Source organism: Talaromyces proteolyticus (genome assembly GCF_021365285.1).
Source record: "Talaromyces proteolyticus strain PMI_201 chromosome Unknown BGW36scaffold_17, whole genome shotgun sequence".
In the NCBI taxonomy this organism is placed as follows: domain Eukaryota; kingdom Fungi; phylum Ascomycota; class Eurotiomycetes; order Eurotiales; family Trichocomaceae; genus Talaromyces; species Talaromyces proteolyticus.
The window spans coordinates 142,735-160,448 of NW_025764293.1; the positions used below are offsets into that span (position 1 = coordinate 142,735).

Genomic DNA, 17,714 nt, shown 5'->3' on the forward strand with positions numbered 1-17,714 from the left:
GAGGCTGTGTCAAATTTAGCAAGTGAGCGTAAAGATTCTGACTTTCAACCCCCAATAATAAACGCGTATAAGTGCTAAAATCAATAAGGCCGCTATCTGTGGGCCTACTCTGGCTTCAGGATAGGGAAGGAAAAGTCAAGTACTGATTATACTAAGTCATAGCTGGGATAAGTTTTCTTTCCGAGATCAGACTAGACCGATTCATCTAGGTAAGGCGAAAGGTTGCAGATAGCGCTGTATAAGGAACTGTGCTAAGGAGACTAGGAAACATTGAAGCCGTTTCTGACGTATGAAGAAATTTATATGAATGCCAATGAGCAGGAATCATAACAATGCGTTATTGTGGGTGTAGAAGAAACAAGGGGGGGAATAATTCCCAATCACACGCTTTGACCTACTAATAATCAAATTTTAGACTGAATGAACACGCTTTCAGCATGTGAAATATTTCTTTGACATTCAGAAATTCCGCATCGACTTCAAATATTCTGCTGCCTTTTCTTCAAAGTGAAACGGTCATTTGATAAATGGATATCTCTTCTTCATGCTATTGGGTAAAAACAATGTCCAGTTCAGAAATACATCAAAAAACTCACCCTTCCCAACAGAGATGTCGAGGTACAAACAGCTACGGTCATTGCATTTTGACATACCTGGTAGGATGAATTCTCTAACAGACTGGCGGGCCATATTTGTAGCATGTCAAAACATTCCACTGAATCTGCAAACATTTAATGATTGTTTTACCCCTTTGCCAAAAAACCGATCCAACTTCCATCAATCGTTGTCAACATTACATTTCTCAAAGGGGGTTCCGAGTCCAGGCCGCGGGATTGATCTTCTGATGCTTTCTATAAGTATACATGACCACGTCGCCTGTCTCAGAAGCCATCATTTGAGAGATCAAGAATCCTCTAGAAGCATTTGTAATACATATCATAGGGTATCCAACGAAGAAGGTCAGTCCCATTGGTGTACAGAAACTCAAACGCCTATAGATCTGAACTCAAAGACCTAATCCGGTGGTCGAGGAGAGGGCCTTGTCCGTATGACCTGCCAGGCGGGAAAAAACCCATAAAAAAGTTACCCCCAGAGCTCATCCTCTCAATCTCAGACTAGCTCCCCCATATTGATAGAATATGTCTTGCATTGACCAGCAAACGATATTTCGCTACACTGAGTGTATAAATACTATTCAAACGCTGCGGTATTACTCACATCTCGATACCTCTGAAAAGCATTGCATATTTTGCTACGCTTTTCGTTTTCATGAGTATCGAGTGCTCCAGAGACTGATTGATGATCGCTGGTACACGTGCATAGAATGTATCAAGCTCCATCCCATTGAATGGTTTAGCGTCATTACCGGTGCCACCTTCGTTCCAAGGGAGCTAGGATCTGCAATTGCATAAGTATAACCTACCCACAAAAGGCGGCAATAATTGAGTAATTAAGGCAATATAATACGCCCCTTAATATCGCACAATTTGACCTATCGCTATGGCATACATGCAAGGCGACGATCGGAGAAATGTCACAATTTCATAATGAGCATTATGCCTATTTAAGGAAGGGAGAAATGCGACCTGATAATTTGATAGTTGTTTCTCGCTATCAATGGGTTCCAGCCAATTTCATAATGGATAACGATGGCAATTCAACTGGACTATGGATGGCCTCTATCGACTCCGCTTTGATAATTTTAACATGCCCTCACTGCGAAGCAAAGCTTCACTGGTGGAACTGGCACAAAACAACCAATGGAGCGCAATGGAGGTCTAAATATATGCCACAGTTCAGCTCAGATAACTATCCGGTGATCATATGTCCACAGCATGGCACATCACATGGTGACATCCGAGAAGAGTTTTCTTGTGGGACCGGAGAGCATACACATCACTGCACGCAGAAAGGCTATTTCCAATTAGCGCGGAACTTTGGACATGACCAAGTACTTAACGGAGTGAAGGACTGGCATTGGACCTCCAAGACGGATAATAAAGCATTCCTCTGCGGTAATTCAGCACCCCCATCATCACAACTGCTCTGATACAGCTACTCGTAGTCCAGGTAGCTTCTCAGGTATGCCGAGACCACCATGTTGATATCGCGACATAGCTTCAATTACTCCATAGTGCCGTATGTTGCATTAATTGTATTGCGGACGTTATTGTTCCCTCTAGCCGTCCGCAAATCTGCTGGCAGGGAGTCGTCATGCCGTCCTTGCATTTAGAAACTGCCAATTTCGCCTTTTGGTAAATCCAATACCATATTTCTCGAGGCTTAACTAAGATCCGACTTAGAACGTAAGCCAAAAAATCAATTTCCCGGAGTAAATGACGAAGAGTCAGGAGTCGAAGCAATTCTCTGAGGCTGCAACGGCGTAGGAGAGATACAGTGATGAGTGGTTAATAAAATGCAATGGTCTTTGCGCAATCATCTTAGCACCACGATCTTCTTCTCAAAGAGGGAAAACTCTATTTGTGGCCCACCGCTTGTGCATCAGTATCATTTTTTTGTTGGGATATGCCGACAACAAAGGCAATGAATAATCTAATTGTTGAAATACGCCAATAATTCAGAAGCACATGCTTGTAAGTTCCTAACCTAATACATGTTTGTACACTACGTTACCTATCAACCTTTAACAAACTACCTTCTCGTTTGTATATTCTCTATGTTAGTATTCAGTTTGTATATCATTAAGAAGTTTGCGTATCCATATCCAGATCATATAGAAACATATTCTGGTAGGTTTCCAACCTAAGGAAATATTTGTACGCTGCATCACTTATCAATTCCTATCATCAGAGGTTGCTTTCTTATTTATATATTCTCTAGACTAATATTCAGTGTGTATGTTATTGAGAAGTTCACGTAAGAATTTAGTCATAAAACTTGTTTAGAGGCTTTATAAGACTTACTCTGGTTGGAATTGCAAGGGACTCCCCAGAAAATTGTTACACGATTGAAAGTTAACTTGCATAAACTTGCATCGCTGATTCATTCTTTTGTCAATTTTTATTTAATTGCCGGGGTTTCAAAGGCAAAATAGGCAATATTTGAGTCATACTTCCACCGGGACCAGAGTCTGGATCATGTACTTGCTGTGTTTTAACCGAAAGCAGATGACAATGCAAGCAGAGGTGACACGGCCTTGTTTGCTTTCCTATCTGCACAAACAACTCCCCATGACGCAATTCTTTGTCTTTGTGTTATTCTGAGTGTGTCAAGTTAGAGGGATGTATTAATACTGAATATTTCGATATCATTATTAGTAGATCCTACCAACCACCCATACAATCAGCTCTGAACATCATGATCTTTCATATTGGTACGTATCAGGCTTGCGAAACACCTTGCTTAATGGGGACCTAATGCCGGCGTATTACCACTCACTGTGGTATGCTCCAAGATTAAGTCTTACCTGTGGTGTAGAGGGAGCCAGCTAGCCCAAAGTAGCCATGCTTTAATGTTCGTTAAAATGAACCTGTAGCCTGGAATGCAAATTCTTTCTGTATTATTGAAATGCTAAAAAGTATGTCCCAAGTCTTCCTCGAAATATTCCGGTACCTCAAGCTATGTCAATGTCTGTTTACTTTTCCGAATTGCTTCGTACAAGAAACATCAATATAAATATTGGTATTTTCGAAGCTATATACATATATATTTTATAAGCCGGATTTCATGTTATCGAAATACAGTCCATAAGAATGCGTAATAGGCTTAATCGTCAATTTCCACCGTGGTTATGTCAGACAAGAATTCAACTATATTACCGGGGTATTTTCCAATATATTTGGCGACACCTCGATGAATGTAGTTTATGCAGCCAGACCGCACAGTAACCCAATAAGTTATTTCGACCCCTGTGCAAAGCCAATGGTCCCCCCACACAGTCCAAAGAATTATCACCAATATTTTCACAGGTGAAAGATATCTTTCTCTTGTTGAATACTACGTTCGTGGAGTCGCATTTCCAAACGGATCGGCTCGATCACAAGCTTGGCAGCTGATGTCATGGGCGGCCTGGATTATTGATTAGGCCAACTGACCAAGGCCCCAAGGATAAGAGAAATTTGTATATAGAGCAAAAGCAAGACGATTTCCTAATGCATTTATTTGCAATGCATACATGTAGTTATCACTAATATTCCAAAAACTATGTGGCGGAACCCAGAACCGTATAATATGGTAGGCATGGTAATCCGTCTTGTATTTAAATGGATATTCGAGGCATTTAATCTGGTCACAAATCAGCCGTTTAGCACGTACAGAGCTCTTGATGATCACCTCAACTCCATCGCATTATTCATGCAGTTGAACGTGATCTCCAGTCCCAAGAAAGATCGACGATTGGGGTTGCAAGCACTGCTGCCCTGGCCCGACAGGGATCTGCCCGAACGCTCTGGATGGGTCAAAAAACCACACGTTGGCCCTCGTGGTGAATGTGTTTATGCAACAATGTTTAATGCGTTTATTGGGTGCTCCTAGGATGCGATTTTATCCACAGTATTATCTGCGACAATTGATCGCATATTGATAGCCACTGAGGCATACGCTTACTCTAGTGGGTTTTGCACCGCAATTGAAACACCAATACAATAACCAGTTGGCCCGATGCTATATTTGAAAAGGAATCATCTCAGCTCACAAATTCCGACAACGGGAAAACGCACGTCGAATCGCACTGGCTGACGCTGTCGCTTTTATTGAAACTCTGCTTGCTGACTGCTGACCCCTATAACCCAATTACATCAGCAAACGCCCTAGCTAGTTATAGTTAAGTAGCCGCTGTTAGCGTGCGTCATCACGCTGATTTTGTCGATGCTTGGGGTTGCATGCTGATTGCTGACTCGCCTTGGGCCTGGGGGCTGCCTAGCCGCAACAAATCCAAATGTGTTTAAGTTTTGTTTTGGCCTCAGGGCGCGGGCAGTCAGGCGTGCCATTCATGTCTTCCATGCTAATCAATCTACCCCATATGCCTGCAAGCCTTGGCGACAGTAATCGCGAGCGAAGTAACCTGATTTGCAATAGAACGCTGCTACCGAAAGCCACATTAGATGAAGGTTGGATGGACACCATGTATCACCAGTCGGAAGATTTTTATGGTGCCCGCCATGGGTTTCTGATGGCCGGACGGGAATATGAGAGGCTAAATCGACTAATGTATCATCGGGCTGGACTAACCCAGGGACACCTATATCACCATTGGCCAGCAGCCGCGTACTAATTTTGCCAGCATCCAATGGCATGCCCGGGATCGCAATCCAGCAAAATAAACTTGCTCCCCGACAATGCAAACATCTCGTACATTCCTACTAGACCCCAGTAGGAACTAGGAACGTTTCAAGTGGAAAATAAAAGCATGGCTCATGCCCAAAAGAAGAGTAGATTTTCGATCCCATGCAACCTTCCGGCCGACACAATGCATATGGAGCTCCCTCCTCCCCACTGCTTTGTCCAGCAGTGCCCGGGCGGCCTCTGCCATCTGGTTACCTACCCTCTCTCTTGGGCCATGCTGAACGTTCCTAAAACAGGCCATGGAAAGCACGTACCCCACTCATTGCTACCTCAAACGGGAGGCTATCGGCTTCAATGGTGTAAGCCTTCCTGCATGGCACATATACAATCATGCAGGCTCAAAGTCACGGCCCATAGGTGCCCACCTGTGGATACCGCCAAAGCCCTCTTCGATTCACACCTTACTGTATATGGTGTACAGTCAAATGTGCGAAATATCCAGCGACTCTCCGCACATGGCTGTTGTCGGAATCTGACATCCCCACTTCGTATGTGTGACTCTCTCGCTCTAATATTAGCTTGCAAGGTCGCAAACCTAAGACTAGATCTGTCGATCCACCCATCTCATTTCACTGTCAAATGGGAAGATGAACTATGCATAAATAGACCTGGTGGCGCACCTCCATAGAACCTGGTCATCTATCATTTTCACTTACATGCTCTTCGTGCACAGTATTCTGTGTCAGTCCACTCTTTTACTCGGTGTTAGATACACCGTTCTTCCGAATATCGACATTCATTTAACAGAACCTATATAAACGATCATCACACAATGTTTGGCTTGACTAAATGGGCCGTTGCCCTTGCCGCCACCGCCGGCCTTATGCAGCAAGCTGCTGCCACAGAATTGCATCCTGGAACTGCTGCCGACATTCGCATCACTCCTCAGAACACTATTACAAGCCCTAAGAACGGAATCTCCCATGGCACAAACGATAACGGTAGTCCTCTTCAGATAACTGTTACCAACAACATTGGCGGCAGTGTCAACTCATATGTGACGGCCCTCGACAGCAACAATGCCCCTGTCATGTTGCAACCCGATGGCACTTGGTTTTACCCAACTAACCCCGGCAGTGGCACCACCCCCCAGCAAATTGATGGCAGTTCTATCAAGATTCCTCTCAACCCACAAGGTCAAACTACTACCTATAGCATCCCCGGTTACTGCTCCTCTGCCCGTGTCTGGTTCGCTGTTGGCGAGCTCGAGTTCTTCACTGTTGGTAATGCCGACGGCACTTTCTCCATTGTCCAACCTTCCCAGGTCAATCCTGCCGATCCTAGCGCGGGCATCAACTGGGGCTTCATTGAATTCACATACACTGGCAATGGTGGTCTTTGGGCTAACATTAGTTATGTCGACTTCGTCGGCCTGCCAATTGGAATGACCCTTACCGATACCAGCGGCGGAATCCAACAAGCTCTTGGTCTCAGCGCCGACGCTGTCAACAGCGTTTGTAATGACCTGAAGACTCAAGCCGCTTCCGATGGACTCCCGTGGGATCAATTGTGTCAGTCGATCAACGGTACCATCATGCGTGTCCTCTCTCCCAATGACTACGTCTCGAACAACTCTAGCAGCGGTTTTGAGAACTACTTCACCGATTATATCAAGGAAGTCTACGGAAACTTCACAAGCAGCAACCCATTGACAATCGATACCCAGGGCTCCGCTGGCAAGGTCTCTTGCACATCGGATGGCACCACTCTCACCTGCAATGGTGATGAGACACCATACGCTCAGCCTTCTGCTGGAGATATCTTCGGCTGCAATACCGGTCCATTTGCCAACACCGGTAGCGATACCCACAAGGCTGATTTGGCTCGCCTTTGCGCTGCCTTCAACCGTGGAACTTTCCTCCTTCCTGGTGGCAATGTCCAGCCCGGTGTCGGTGCTGACTCTTACTACACCACTGCTCCATGCAACTACTACTCTTCCATTGTACACAAGTACGAGGTTGACGGCAAGGGTTACGCCTTCTCCTACGACGACGTCAACCCCAGCGATGAGAACGCCTCTGGTGTGGTCTCTTCTGCGAACCCTCAGAACTTGGGCGTTACCATTGGTGGCCCTACCAACAACGGCACCTCCACTCGCCGCATCCGCCGCTACAGACAATTCTAAATAAGGACATGAGTCCTAGGAGTGTAAATACCTCTGTACATAGGTTTAGTACAGGCTACGGCGTCAGCTGGTAGTCATCAATATTGCCCGACATTATGGACAGATTTTTGATTGGCTCTTGGGCAGGTCCATATTTTTTTCTCATTCGATCCGGTTATTATACTTTCGCTTATATACCCCAATAACTAGATGTTCATGTATATATTATTATTTGCCGTGTGTATTACATCTACACAATGGACTGGTCAGGGATGAAATTATCATGAAGGCTTAATGGAGTTTGTTTTCTTGCATACACTTTTCTCCATCTAGTGCAATCCCCTAATTGTGCTAAAGGTTGGGCAATAAATCTCTGCCGTATCGTATGGCCCATTTGAAGTACCTTTATTTTGAACCGCATGCATTTCTCATGCCCCCGATTTAATGGACGGAAACACATTGCTAGGACAGATGAAATCAGTTTTCGTGTTTCTTCTCCCTTACGGTTAAGTGCATATCTTAAGTGTCAGGAATTCATCCACCAATCCCATTCCTCGGTTTTTATATAGTAGTGTTTAGAAAGTGGATTAATAGTCAACGTTTTGGAAAATAAGAAGGTTAAGGAAATTCTATTCAAATATTGTGAAAGTCTCTAGATGTCTCTGGAAACGTAAGCATTGTCTCCTCCATTGATACAACAATTAATGTATATTTGTCACTAAATGCTATTATCATCAAAACATAGTACTAATTAACTTGGCAATTTTCCTTCGTTTGATCGAGGTAAAGAAGATATTTTCACACCGCAATGGCCAACGGATAGGTGTTATTACCATATATGATAACCATACCTGTCATCCGGCCGCCGGCCCAATCGCTACGAATTCAAGTTTTGGCACGGCTTCATTTAGTCTACCAATCAAGCCATGAATGTCTCCCAGGACCCATAAATCCTTTATTTTTCCATCCTCGAATGTAAATATAGCAACTCCATGCCACCACACCCAATTCCTAGTGGGTGGCTGTCCAAATAGATGATCATTGTGGATTCCATGAAATCGGAGTTTTGCTGTCACCTTGGTCCCTTCTTCGATTAGGTCAAGGATATCCGATGTGTATAAGCCCAGAACTCCAGTAAGCCAATTTACATAAGATGCAAACTGGGAGTGTCCTACTAAGACAGGGCCGAGTGAGCCACGGAAGGTGAGGTCATCATGTATCAGGTCAGGAATTATAGTAGTGTCATGTTTGTCCCACAGCTCTTTGTAAAATCTCCGAACGACATTCTTGTGATGACTGAGTGTGTCCGGGTTGAGGTCGACTTCGACTACAGAGATGGGGCGTGTTTGGTCGTATTGCAAAAAGTCAGGGCTAGCGTTATTGTGCGAGGAATCCATGGTAGAAGCCGATTCTAAGTCACAAACTCAGATGCCTTTTAGAAGATACTGAATTGGTCTTCTTGGCCCTGTACTTTGAATAAAGCACGAGCCATCATTTCTTGAATGCAGCACCAAGTTGCCCCTCACACTAAAGAAAACCCCGCCGATTCTATCTACCCCTCATTTGCTTGTCAGCTTCACTACTTTTATGATGCAATAAAGCTTTCTGATATGCAAGATAAAGTCAGGCTTTACTTGAAGACATATTGCTTATAACAATAGCCCGGTGTAAAAAGAGCTTCGCGCAAACTTTCTCATGCAATAGTAGAGATAGAATTAGTATTTTAGTTAGGAATATTCCTTATGTGACAATGTCCCATCAACAACATTTGAAGCTATTTATGGCTAAGGTCTCTAATTATCGTCCAATAATGGCGCCTGTAGCTAGGTCTTCTCTCCTTGCCATTAACTATACAGTCTTGTCAAGTACCAATCCACTTAGATGTATATTATAGGAGCTAACAGAGAAAATATCTCATGCTACATTATTTGGTTGCATAGCCACTATTCTGATTGCCTATAGCTCATATCTACCTAAGCATAATTATAAGCACTTAAGGCCTTGTCAACCATTTCAAATTAAGGAAGAACGGAGGCTATTTAACCACGTAGTAGAATTGATATTAGCTCCTTTTTTAGTCTTGTTCCCGAATCGACATTTTTCTCATTTTGGTTTTCGATTCCTATTCAAAGCATTAGCAATCAAAAAAGAAAGTTAAACTGGAATGGGAAAAGGAAAGTGAACTCTACAGAAAAACTCGTCTCATGCAAGTTGTGTGTATGACTCATTTGGATATACGTAATTCATGTTAACTTGTAAGTCTGTCTAGACTTACAAGACTGGGCTTTGACCACTCCCAATAACTTCTGATTCTGGTTTAGATAGCCCCGCTGCAGACCTTTAGTCCACCGCCGCATCGTGTCGCTGAGTTTCCTCACGGAAAAGATTGATGAATAAACCCCAGTCTCCCAAACACTGTAGTTTTGACCTAAATTTGACTCATTTGAGCGTCGTTAGCAGTTCATAAATTTAATATTACATCGCTGTCCTTGCCTTCCTCGATAAATCGAGCTTGGTTATTCACCAATACTTGTATCACTTAAGGACTCGTTTCTTAGAAACTATCGCCGTTCACAATTCCAACCTTTACCTATGTATCTTCGAGCAATTCATGCGGAGTCTCACATTCCCACTCTACGCCAGTTTATAAAGAATCATCCCCTTGGAGTTCTGGGTTTGAGGACTTAGGAACAGAGGCTGGCACGGAAATCGCTCGTCTCGTGGCCGAGCGCCAGGAGTTGATGAAGAAGTCTTAGCCTTAAAACGCCATGATCATAAATAACCTGTCTAAAGCTTGCTTACCATCGGCGATTCCCCGCCTTATGTTTCTTTCTCCCCTTTTCTACATTTGAATTCGTCTTCCTTTTTTTTCATTGTCAGATTAGACTACTTTCCAGCTTATCTTGGATAATTTATACTAAAGCCTAATTTGGGGTCGGTTAAATCCTTCATGTAAGTCTGTCAACATAAAGTTACTTATTTTTTGATATATCTGTAGATATACGCACACCCATAAAGTTTAGAAGGTAAGAAATATATGAAAGGGACGTACGGAAATTTCTTGCATTTATTGTTTAGGGGTGTACTGCTACTATTTACCGTCAAAATATCACCCATTAGGTATTTATTCTAGATTAAACTATCTATATAATTATAGATTTATAATGTCTTTCACAAACTGATTAAGGGCAAAGCTGCAGTCTACTCAGCTCTCAACAATGGACCCGTTTTGAACGGCGCAATGATCTCAAAATTCAAGGGCGGTGGGATATTATCTGGATTCCAATACATGGTCGCATGCCTCAACCAATGTGCGTAGGTTCCTGGCACATTATCGGAACCAGGATTATCCCTCCATTTCGAGCCGAGTGTACATTCGAATGCCTTCAGAATGATTCCATGCGCGAGCTTAAACCCAAAGCTTCTTTGCAGGCATCCTTCGACCACCTCGCGTGCTTCTTTTTGTTTGGCAGTCTCTTCTTCTCCTACTTTCGGCAGTGAGAGCGACATTAAATCAAACGCCTTTTGACCATCCCAAGCAGTGAACTCGTTGATGAGCTGTGATCCCTCCATAAATTCAATGGCATATATATGCTCAACCACGTACTTCGGGCCGTTCCAGTTGTCCTTCTCATCCACAAGCCCCATTACCATAGTAATAACCTGGGCTTGGATAATATAATCGGTTAACATTCCAGTCCACTCTTCCGCGCTAAGCACTCGGTCCCCATCCTTAACCGTTTGCCCATGATCCATCAAATCCAGCCCTTTCAGCAAGGGACTCTTATGCATTCCCTCCGTACTATCTTTGCCGCCATCTGCAGCCCACAGTTCTAATAACAACAAGTGGCAACGCCTAAATAAAGCATTGTTTTTATTAGACGCTAGAAAATAGTTCGTCAAACTGCGCCCTGCTGTACCCCCGATATTATACGAAAGTACCTCATATGGAGAGTCTGGGTTGCCCAAGGTCCGACTCCAGAGACGGTCCAAGTCGCCAATTTGCATGAACCCGGCGTCAGCATACACACCTCCGTACTTCAGTAACAGCGGGAACCGCACGAGGTCTGATGTATGCTGGGCAGCATAGCGACCACCCATTCTGCCTTTTCGAAAGGCAAGCGGAAACGTAGCTGGGTCGGATACGTCAAGATAATTAGCAATATGGAGAGGCGATCCTCCTTGACAATCTAGAACGCGGATTTTCCATCCATGTTTAGAAAAGCGGCGATGCCAAGCTCGTATGTTACGCTGTGAATAAGGATGCATGTTTGTGAATCCGGAGTGCCAAAAAAAGAATATATTTTTCTCATCGGTGATAGGCCTGGGGTGAAGAATGTCGTTATCAATTTCCGCATCTAGTCGCATGTCTATGAATTGTTCTGGAATTATTTGGACCCCAGCAGGGACTGGGTATGGTTGCGATACGTTCATGACGAGCTGATGTCGTTGTGTTTGAATTCGCGAAGTACTGTCATGCGCCAGCATTGGGTTCATTTACTTCAATGGCTCGGGTGTGACAAGTGTAGGGGATATAGAATGTGTGAAGAGATTTTATTATTTCTTGATATTGGATGAGTAGACGATTATTGCCTTGTATGGCCAGCCGTGGAATATATATAACAGCTGGAATGCTTGATTAAAGCTTATTCATTTTGATGCGGACAAGGTCTTGACCAATGGCATTGCTTGAAAATGAGTCACCACGGATGATTCATAATTATAAGCGATGAATACACTCTAGCGTCTCCACTGACGGCTATCGCTTGAAGCCGAAGAAGAAAGCAAACCATCAAATCTAATCAAATTAGATAAAGATATAAACGAACAATGAAGCTCAAGAAATAGTCCTAGGATTGTATTCCAGAAATAGAGCTTTCCTCTTTTGACTACATGCTGGTAAAATCCAACTGGCGTCAAACCTTATTCTTGTGCAGACAATTCGGCTGGAAGCGGTGTGAGCTTCACTACTTCCGCTATACTCTCCAACCCTAATTTCTTCTGCACCTCTCGTCCTGCTAGAGACTGGATATATTGAGATGGCCTGGTGATTTAAAACAGATGAGTGATTAAGCAATTCTTATATCATTGAAGGGGCATATGTACTCTATTATTTCTTTATCTCCAAGAAACCTTCCGTGAGATTCTGCTCCTGCGACTAGTGCTGCATTTAGGATAATCCAGCCACCCACCTCAACTGGCCGCGCACGTATAGATTTACCATCCCTGGACAGACCATATTGAAGATCACCTTAGTTTCGTCAAGTCAGGGAGCGAGAGAACACATGAACATGGCACAGAGAAGCTTCGAGTCTCCGTGTCTCTGAAAAGGGAAGAAGAACTCCTCCGAGTCTATGTGCTCAAAAATAACTTCCTCTGGCTTTATGGGTGCTTTCTTCTCGAAATTGGTGAGGTGGTGACTGCGGCTGCCGACCCAAGTAATTCGGGTTGGAGAACCGCTCTTGATCGCACTTGCTTGGAGATGTGGAAGTAATTCAGCAACTAGTAAGATATTTGAATGATAATTCACTTGGATGGCTCTATCGTGACCACTTGAGCTACGTTCGAGCTTCAGCAACCCAATTCCCGCGTTGAGACTCACGATATTAACCACGGGAGTCCCTCTGGGGAGCCCCTTTGCAAAAGTTTGAACACTTTCATAGTCATCCATGTCCAGTTTAAGAACTGTGATTCTTGCATCCGAGTTGAACTTTTGCAGACCAATATTGCAGGCCCCGCCCTTAGGTACATTCCGCACAGCGAGGATGAGGGTTGATATTTTGAGTTTGAGGAGTAGCCGTGCCACTTTTAAACCCATACCCGCACTTGACCCAGTGACGACCGCCGTTTTGCCATTTAGATCGAGGCATGATGGTAATGGAGTGATCTTGCGCTGAATAAAATTAACTAATTTTGTTGCGGTTTTGTCTTTGTTAGGCGTACGACAATGGGCTCGAGCCACTCGATAGCCAAGTATATATAGGAATAAAGGTATCCTTCATTTTTATAAACCATTCGATTTAAGTCCCGGACATTCATTCTTTATTAACAAGTGCAAATCTGCTACCAGATACACGCCAATGCTAGATTAACTATCTGCAACTGCAACAATTTGACGAAGCTAGCTAAACATGATGGCCAAAGTATAGGATTTGACTCGTTTAGGACTTAGTCCTAACAGAAAAGGTAGATATTAATCAGCATTTCACACTGGCGGCCGAATTCATCCGCTGACGCAAGCGCGGCTGAGATTTTACACCTGTATTCGCTCACCACCTCAACATATTATTCATATATAGTTTCTTTTACTCAGGGCTGGTACTGTTATTTCCTTCATTAAGTGATCTCCTATACCTTTTCTACGGATATGATTCCACAACAGTGAGGTATCATTACATAGGCATGTGCAAGCCCATCGCCTATTATGTGGAATTGCAGCCCACAGACGCAATTCCACAGACATAGTACTATAGATACTGTTACAACAGTACCAGAAAATGGGTTGCCCCTACATAATATTCCAAGTAGATGCAAGTTTATAGTTCATTCAGCTAAGTGGGCTATACTTAGCTATACCCACAGTCGAGGTTTCATAGGGCCAATCACCTTCCTGCGCGTTCGGGTTCGGGTAGTCCTTAGTGGGCCTGTGGGTAACTGGGGGCTCGATGAAGCCCAATCCTGCCCTCTTACGGATATAAATACTGGCTTCCTCGAACCATTGGAATAAACAGGCAATGAACCAGTGACCAAAAACTTCAACAGATAAAAGGGAAACAAATACAAGTAAATTGATAGAGAAGACGATCGGTATGGCAGACTCTCGTTTATCCGCCCTAGAGGCCTTTTTGAAAGACTACCCAAGCATCAAATACATACCACCATCGTCCGCAGATTTTGCGTCGGTACGCGAGGTATGGTATCACGGTCGGCGGGATACTCCTCTTGCAATCTTGCAACCGCAATCAGCAGAAGAAGTAAGTCTGCTAGTAAAATATGCCAAAGAAAACGGGATACAGTTCACTGTTCGCGTCGGTGGGCATAATCTCGAGGGACGGGCAATCGTCGACGGGGCTTTGGTGATTGATCTCCGGGCGCTCACTTCAGTGACCGTCGCTGATGACCTCCAGTCCGCCACGGTACAAGGTGGCATTCTGCAGCAAGATCTGGCGATCAAGTTATGGAGCAAGGGGCTTGTAACGCCTATCGGCACCATTCCCGCAGTTGGATACGTTGGCTGGGCTACGTATGGGGGCTACGGTCCGTTTTCGTCACACTGGGGTTTAGGTGTAGATCAGATTATAGGTGCGACAGTTGTCAATTCCAATGGGGATATCATCAAGGCAGACGAGAATCTCTTGAAAGGGATCCGTGGCGCTGGGGGCACGTTTGGGGTCATTGTAGACGTCACTGTGAAGGTATATCCACTTAAAAGTGTAGGTTTGTCTTTCTCTTCCCAACTTACTGCCTTATAAAAGAGCTACGATTTAATTTTGTTTAGCTTCTCGCTGGAGCAATAATATTTGATGCTCAAGATATCTGCAAAGCGCTTACGGAATTCAATGCCGCATATCGAAGACTTCTAGAAGATGGACTTCCATCAGAATTGACCATACAACAGCTCGTATATAATGCCCCCCCGGGTCGATTGTTCGGCGTCAGTTTTTTTTGGAGCTCGGATAACACGGAAGAGGGCCAACGATGGAAAGAGAAGATTGCAAGCCTGGGTCCCGTGATTATGAATACTGTTGCCCTCAAAAATATTCCAGATTGGGTAACCGAGATGAGGGCTCTGGTTCCATCGTCCGTATATGGTGGTGGTAGCCATACTCACAACCTAAAGCAGATTACAACCGAAGCCGCCCAAGTCCTTGGACGAAATCTCTCAAAGATGCCGTCTGACCCAGCATGCATGTTTTCTGTGCATCAATTGAGGGGTCCCTCTACAAGTCACAGTACTAACGATTCTAACTTTACCTATAAGAACAACTCCGTCTTCGCGGAGAGAGAGCCTCATTATATGCTGGAGATTCTGGGGTTTTCAACAACGGAAGAAAACAAACATGTGTGCGAACAATGGGCGTCTGATCTGGCGAACCAATTTCAGCAGGAAACCGACACCACGAATATCCTCCCACATGCATACATTTCTCTGGATCCGATCAATAATGGGAACATGGTTAGGATCTTCGGTTCCCATGCCGAGGAGGTTTTTGCCTTGAAGAAGACATATGACCCCGACAATGTGTTTGCACTGGCTCTGCCTCTGTTGAAGTGATAGATTCAGTAATATGTACTTTCCTTTTGATTTTTATTGTGCATACTCCATATTGTAAGCTGCTGACTGCTAGTCATTTTTCGAGGCGTGACAGTTAAACTGGTCAGAAGGAAATGATACCGTTTTACTTCCAGAAAATACTATAAAAATGGCGACATCGCGTTTTATCATGTATACTGGAAGAAATTGAGCTCTATATCAGGGGTGTAAAGTGATAATTATTCAGAAACGAGTCAACGATTCGCTCGACATAACCAGGTTGTCGATGAACTTTGGGGTTATAATCTTAATAGAAATAGCAAACTTCCACTTAAAAGTCATAGAATCACGTTTGAACTTCTTGAAAGAATAAAAAAAACAAATCAGTTCAGCTTGACTTCATCAAAGACGATACTTAGTGGCCAATCCATTATCCAATACCATTCAGGGGACAAAATATGTTTGATCCCGGAGACTGTAAAATGATCAACTCGGAATTGATCCGTCCCGTGAATCCACCAGCTTGAAGTGTCACCAAGAAGACGGAGCGAGGCAATGGGACGGGCAAGAAGGGCTATAGCTATCGGATCCTTTTGTTCCATCAGCAGGATGAAGCGGGTTGGAACACGGTGCAGAAAAGTAACTATTAAATACTCAATCACCGATATATCGTCGTGTTCATCACAAATCAACCAGTAAATCCACCAGATTTCGTCAATCACTTCCTTATATGTCTCCTTTTGCTCGAGATCGATGGTGCCTGCGTCTCTAATATACTGCAGGAGGCTGTTGCAGTCTTGCTCGGCGCGATACATGAACTTATTGTGGCGTAGTGACAATTGTGATCGCTTTTCGCTGTCGCGACGGCGACCAATATGTGCCTCTCCGAGGGTGGTATACTTGCACCAAGGAGACAAATTCTTCGCAGCCAGTGACCGGTGTCCCGTGCACATGTAGAATGTTTCGAGACTGGGATCAAAGCTATCTACATGTTTGCCTGTTTGGGTCAGAAGCCAGTTGTGGTGAGCCAGAATGAAACCAGCCACAAATATAGACTCTGCATTCCGCTCATCGTCTATGACCTCTTGTTGCTGTAATGCCATTCTCTGTAATCCGATCGCTTTGCCAAAGTAAGATCTAGAGGCAATGGCCAAGGTCTGGTCGTCTGAATTGAGCGCCCATAGATGCCATGCAGAAATGCCCAAGAGTGCAGTCATGACGATTTCCGAAGTGAACGCGACCCGTGGAATATCGTCCTCCCATATAGTACGTGCCATCGCATGTTTCACAGCGCAGTCTAAGGTTTGACTGAGCCTTGTTGCTTGGGTGTAATGATGCAGGAGCCGCAAGGCCAAAAAGTTTGTTGAGTCTAGTGTCAGTGGTTTAACGTCGATTAATGAGCTATCTTGCTCCAAAAATAATGGCCCCTTCTGTTTTGCTAGTTGAATATATTGGCAGCTATTATCTGTGAAGCGTCGCCTACAGTTTCCACACACGGGTCGAGCTTCATCGCACTGGGCCCAATTAGTATTTCCTCATTTGGAGGGCACCACCCCCCTAGAATAGAATCGATAGCCTGATAGTTTAGTTTCAACGACTAGGCACTTACCTTAATCTTCCGTGATTTGCAGGTCGTGCATCCCTGAAACACGCGTCAACATGGGAACTACGCCATTAGACTGCACTGCAAAAAAAAACCATACCGTCGTAGACTTTCTGTACGGTTTTTTATATGTAACCCGCCTTTGGAAGGTATGTGGTAACTGCAACGATCCAGCCATAGAAACGAGACGATATCCAAAGCATAATAATAGTTGCCATTGATGGTTCAGCTCGCTAATAATAACTTAGCTTATTCTCAGACGACTCAACTGCGAGGATTAGTCAGGTGAGACTATTCTCACCGCCTACCTAATTCGGCGTCAGCCGATTCTTCGCAGGAGGGTCTAACAGGTTTTAGAAATTTTTTCTCAATAAAAAAATATTAAATATTCCTTTTTTACTTTTTATTACCCTATTACAAAAATGATCAAAAATTAATTTTTATGTGAG

General features: G+C 44.0%; 7 protein-coding genes across 7 annotated transcripts; 3 read left to right on the forward strand and 4 right to left on the reverse strand.

Moving 5' to 3' along the window:
• Positions 1 to 1,531: 1,531 nt before the first annotated feature.
• On the forward strand, positions 1,532 to 2,050 carry BGW36DRAFT_365794 (uncharacterized protein; the record flags this gene model as incomplete). The annotated part of the gene is made up of 1 exon (XM_046214690.1): positions 1,532 to 2,050. The coding sequence occupies one exon, from the start codon at positions 1,532 to 1,534 to the stop codon at positions 2,048 to 2,050; it is 519 nt and encodes a 172-aa protein (XP_046065203.1).
• A 4,077-nt stretch (positions 2,051 to 6,127) lies between these two features.
• On the forward strand, positions 6,128 to 7,429 carry BGW36DRAFT_309548 (putative glucan endo-1,3-beta-glucosidase precursor; the record flags this gene model as incomplete). Its single annotated transcript, XM_046212415.1, has 1 exon — positions 6,128 to 7,429. One exon carries the CDS (start codon positions 6,128 to 6,130, stop codon positions 7,427 to 7,429), a length of 1,302 nt encoding a protein of 433 aa, XP_046065204.1.
• Positions 7,430 to 8,050: 621 nt separating this feature from the next.
• On the reverse strand, positions 8,051 to 8,898 carry BGW36DRAFT_392093 (uncharacterized protein). Its single transcript, XM_046217654.1, has one exon. The coding sequence runs from the start codon at positions 8,803 to 8,805 to the stop codon at positions 8,263 to 8,265; it is 543 nt and encodes a 180-aa protein (XP_046065205.1). The 5' UTR covers positions 8,806 to 8,898; the 3' UTR covers positions 8,051 to 8,262.
• A 1,711-nt stretch (positions 8,899 to 10,609) lies between these two features.
• On the reverse strand, positions 10,610 to 11,842 carry BGW36DRAFT_309736 (uncharacterized protein; the record flags this gene model as incomplete). Its single annotated transcript, XM_046212432.1, has 1 exon — positions 10,610 to 11,842. The coding sequence occupies one exon, from the start codon at positions 11,840 to 11,842 to the stop codon at positions 10,610 to 10,612; it is 1,233 nt and encodes a 410-aa protein (XP_046065206.1).
• A 349-nt stretch (positions 11,843 to 12,191) lies between these two features.
• BGW36DRAFT_421124 (uncharacterized protein) lies at positions 12,192 to 13,447 on the reverse strand (the record flags this gene model as incomplete). The annotated part of the gene is made up of 4 exons (XM_046219536.1): positions 12,192 to 12,452; positions 12,515 to 12,634; positions 12,694 to 13,301; positions 13,352 to 13,447. 4 exons carry the CDS (start codon positions 13,445 to 13,447, stop codon positions 12,332 to 12,334), a joined length of 945 nt encoding a protein of 314 aa, XP_046065207.1. The 3' UTR covers positions 12,192 to 12,331.
• A 770-nt stretch (positions 13,448 to 14,217) lies between these two features.
• Positions 14,218 to 15,856, forward strand: BGW36DRAFT_442638 (uncharacterized protein; the record flags this gene model as incomplete). Its single annotated transcript, XM_046221586.1, has 2 exons — positions 14,218 to 14,841; positions 14,907 to 15,856. The coding sequence occupies 2 exons, from the start codon at positions 14,218 to 14,220 to the stop codon at positions 15,681 to 15,683; spliced, it is 1,401 nt and encodes a 466-aa protein (XP_046065208.1). The 3' UTR covers positions 15,684 to 15,856.
• A 5-nt stretch (positions 15,857 to 15,861) lies between these two features.
• On the reverse strand, positions 15,862 to 17,578 carry BGW36DRAFT_392102 (uncharacterized protein; the record flags this gene model as incomplete). The annotated part of the gene is made up of 3 exons (XM_046217655.1): positions 17,366 to 17,578; positions 17,272 to 17,304; positions 15,862 to 17,176 (listed from the first exon to the last, which is right to left on the reverse strand). Coding segments are annotated over exons 1-3 (1,237 nt in total), but the record flags the coding sequence as incomplete, so codon positions are not given.
• Positions 17,579 to 17,714: the final 136 nt, after the last annotated feature.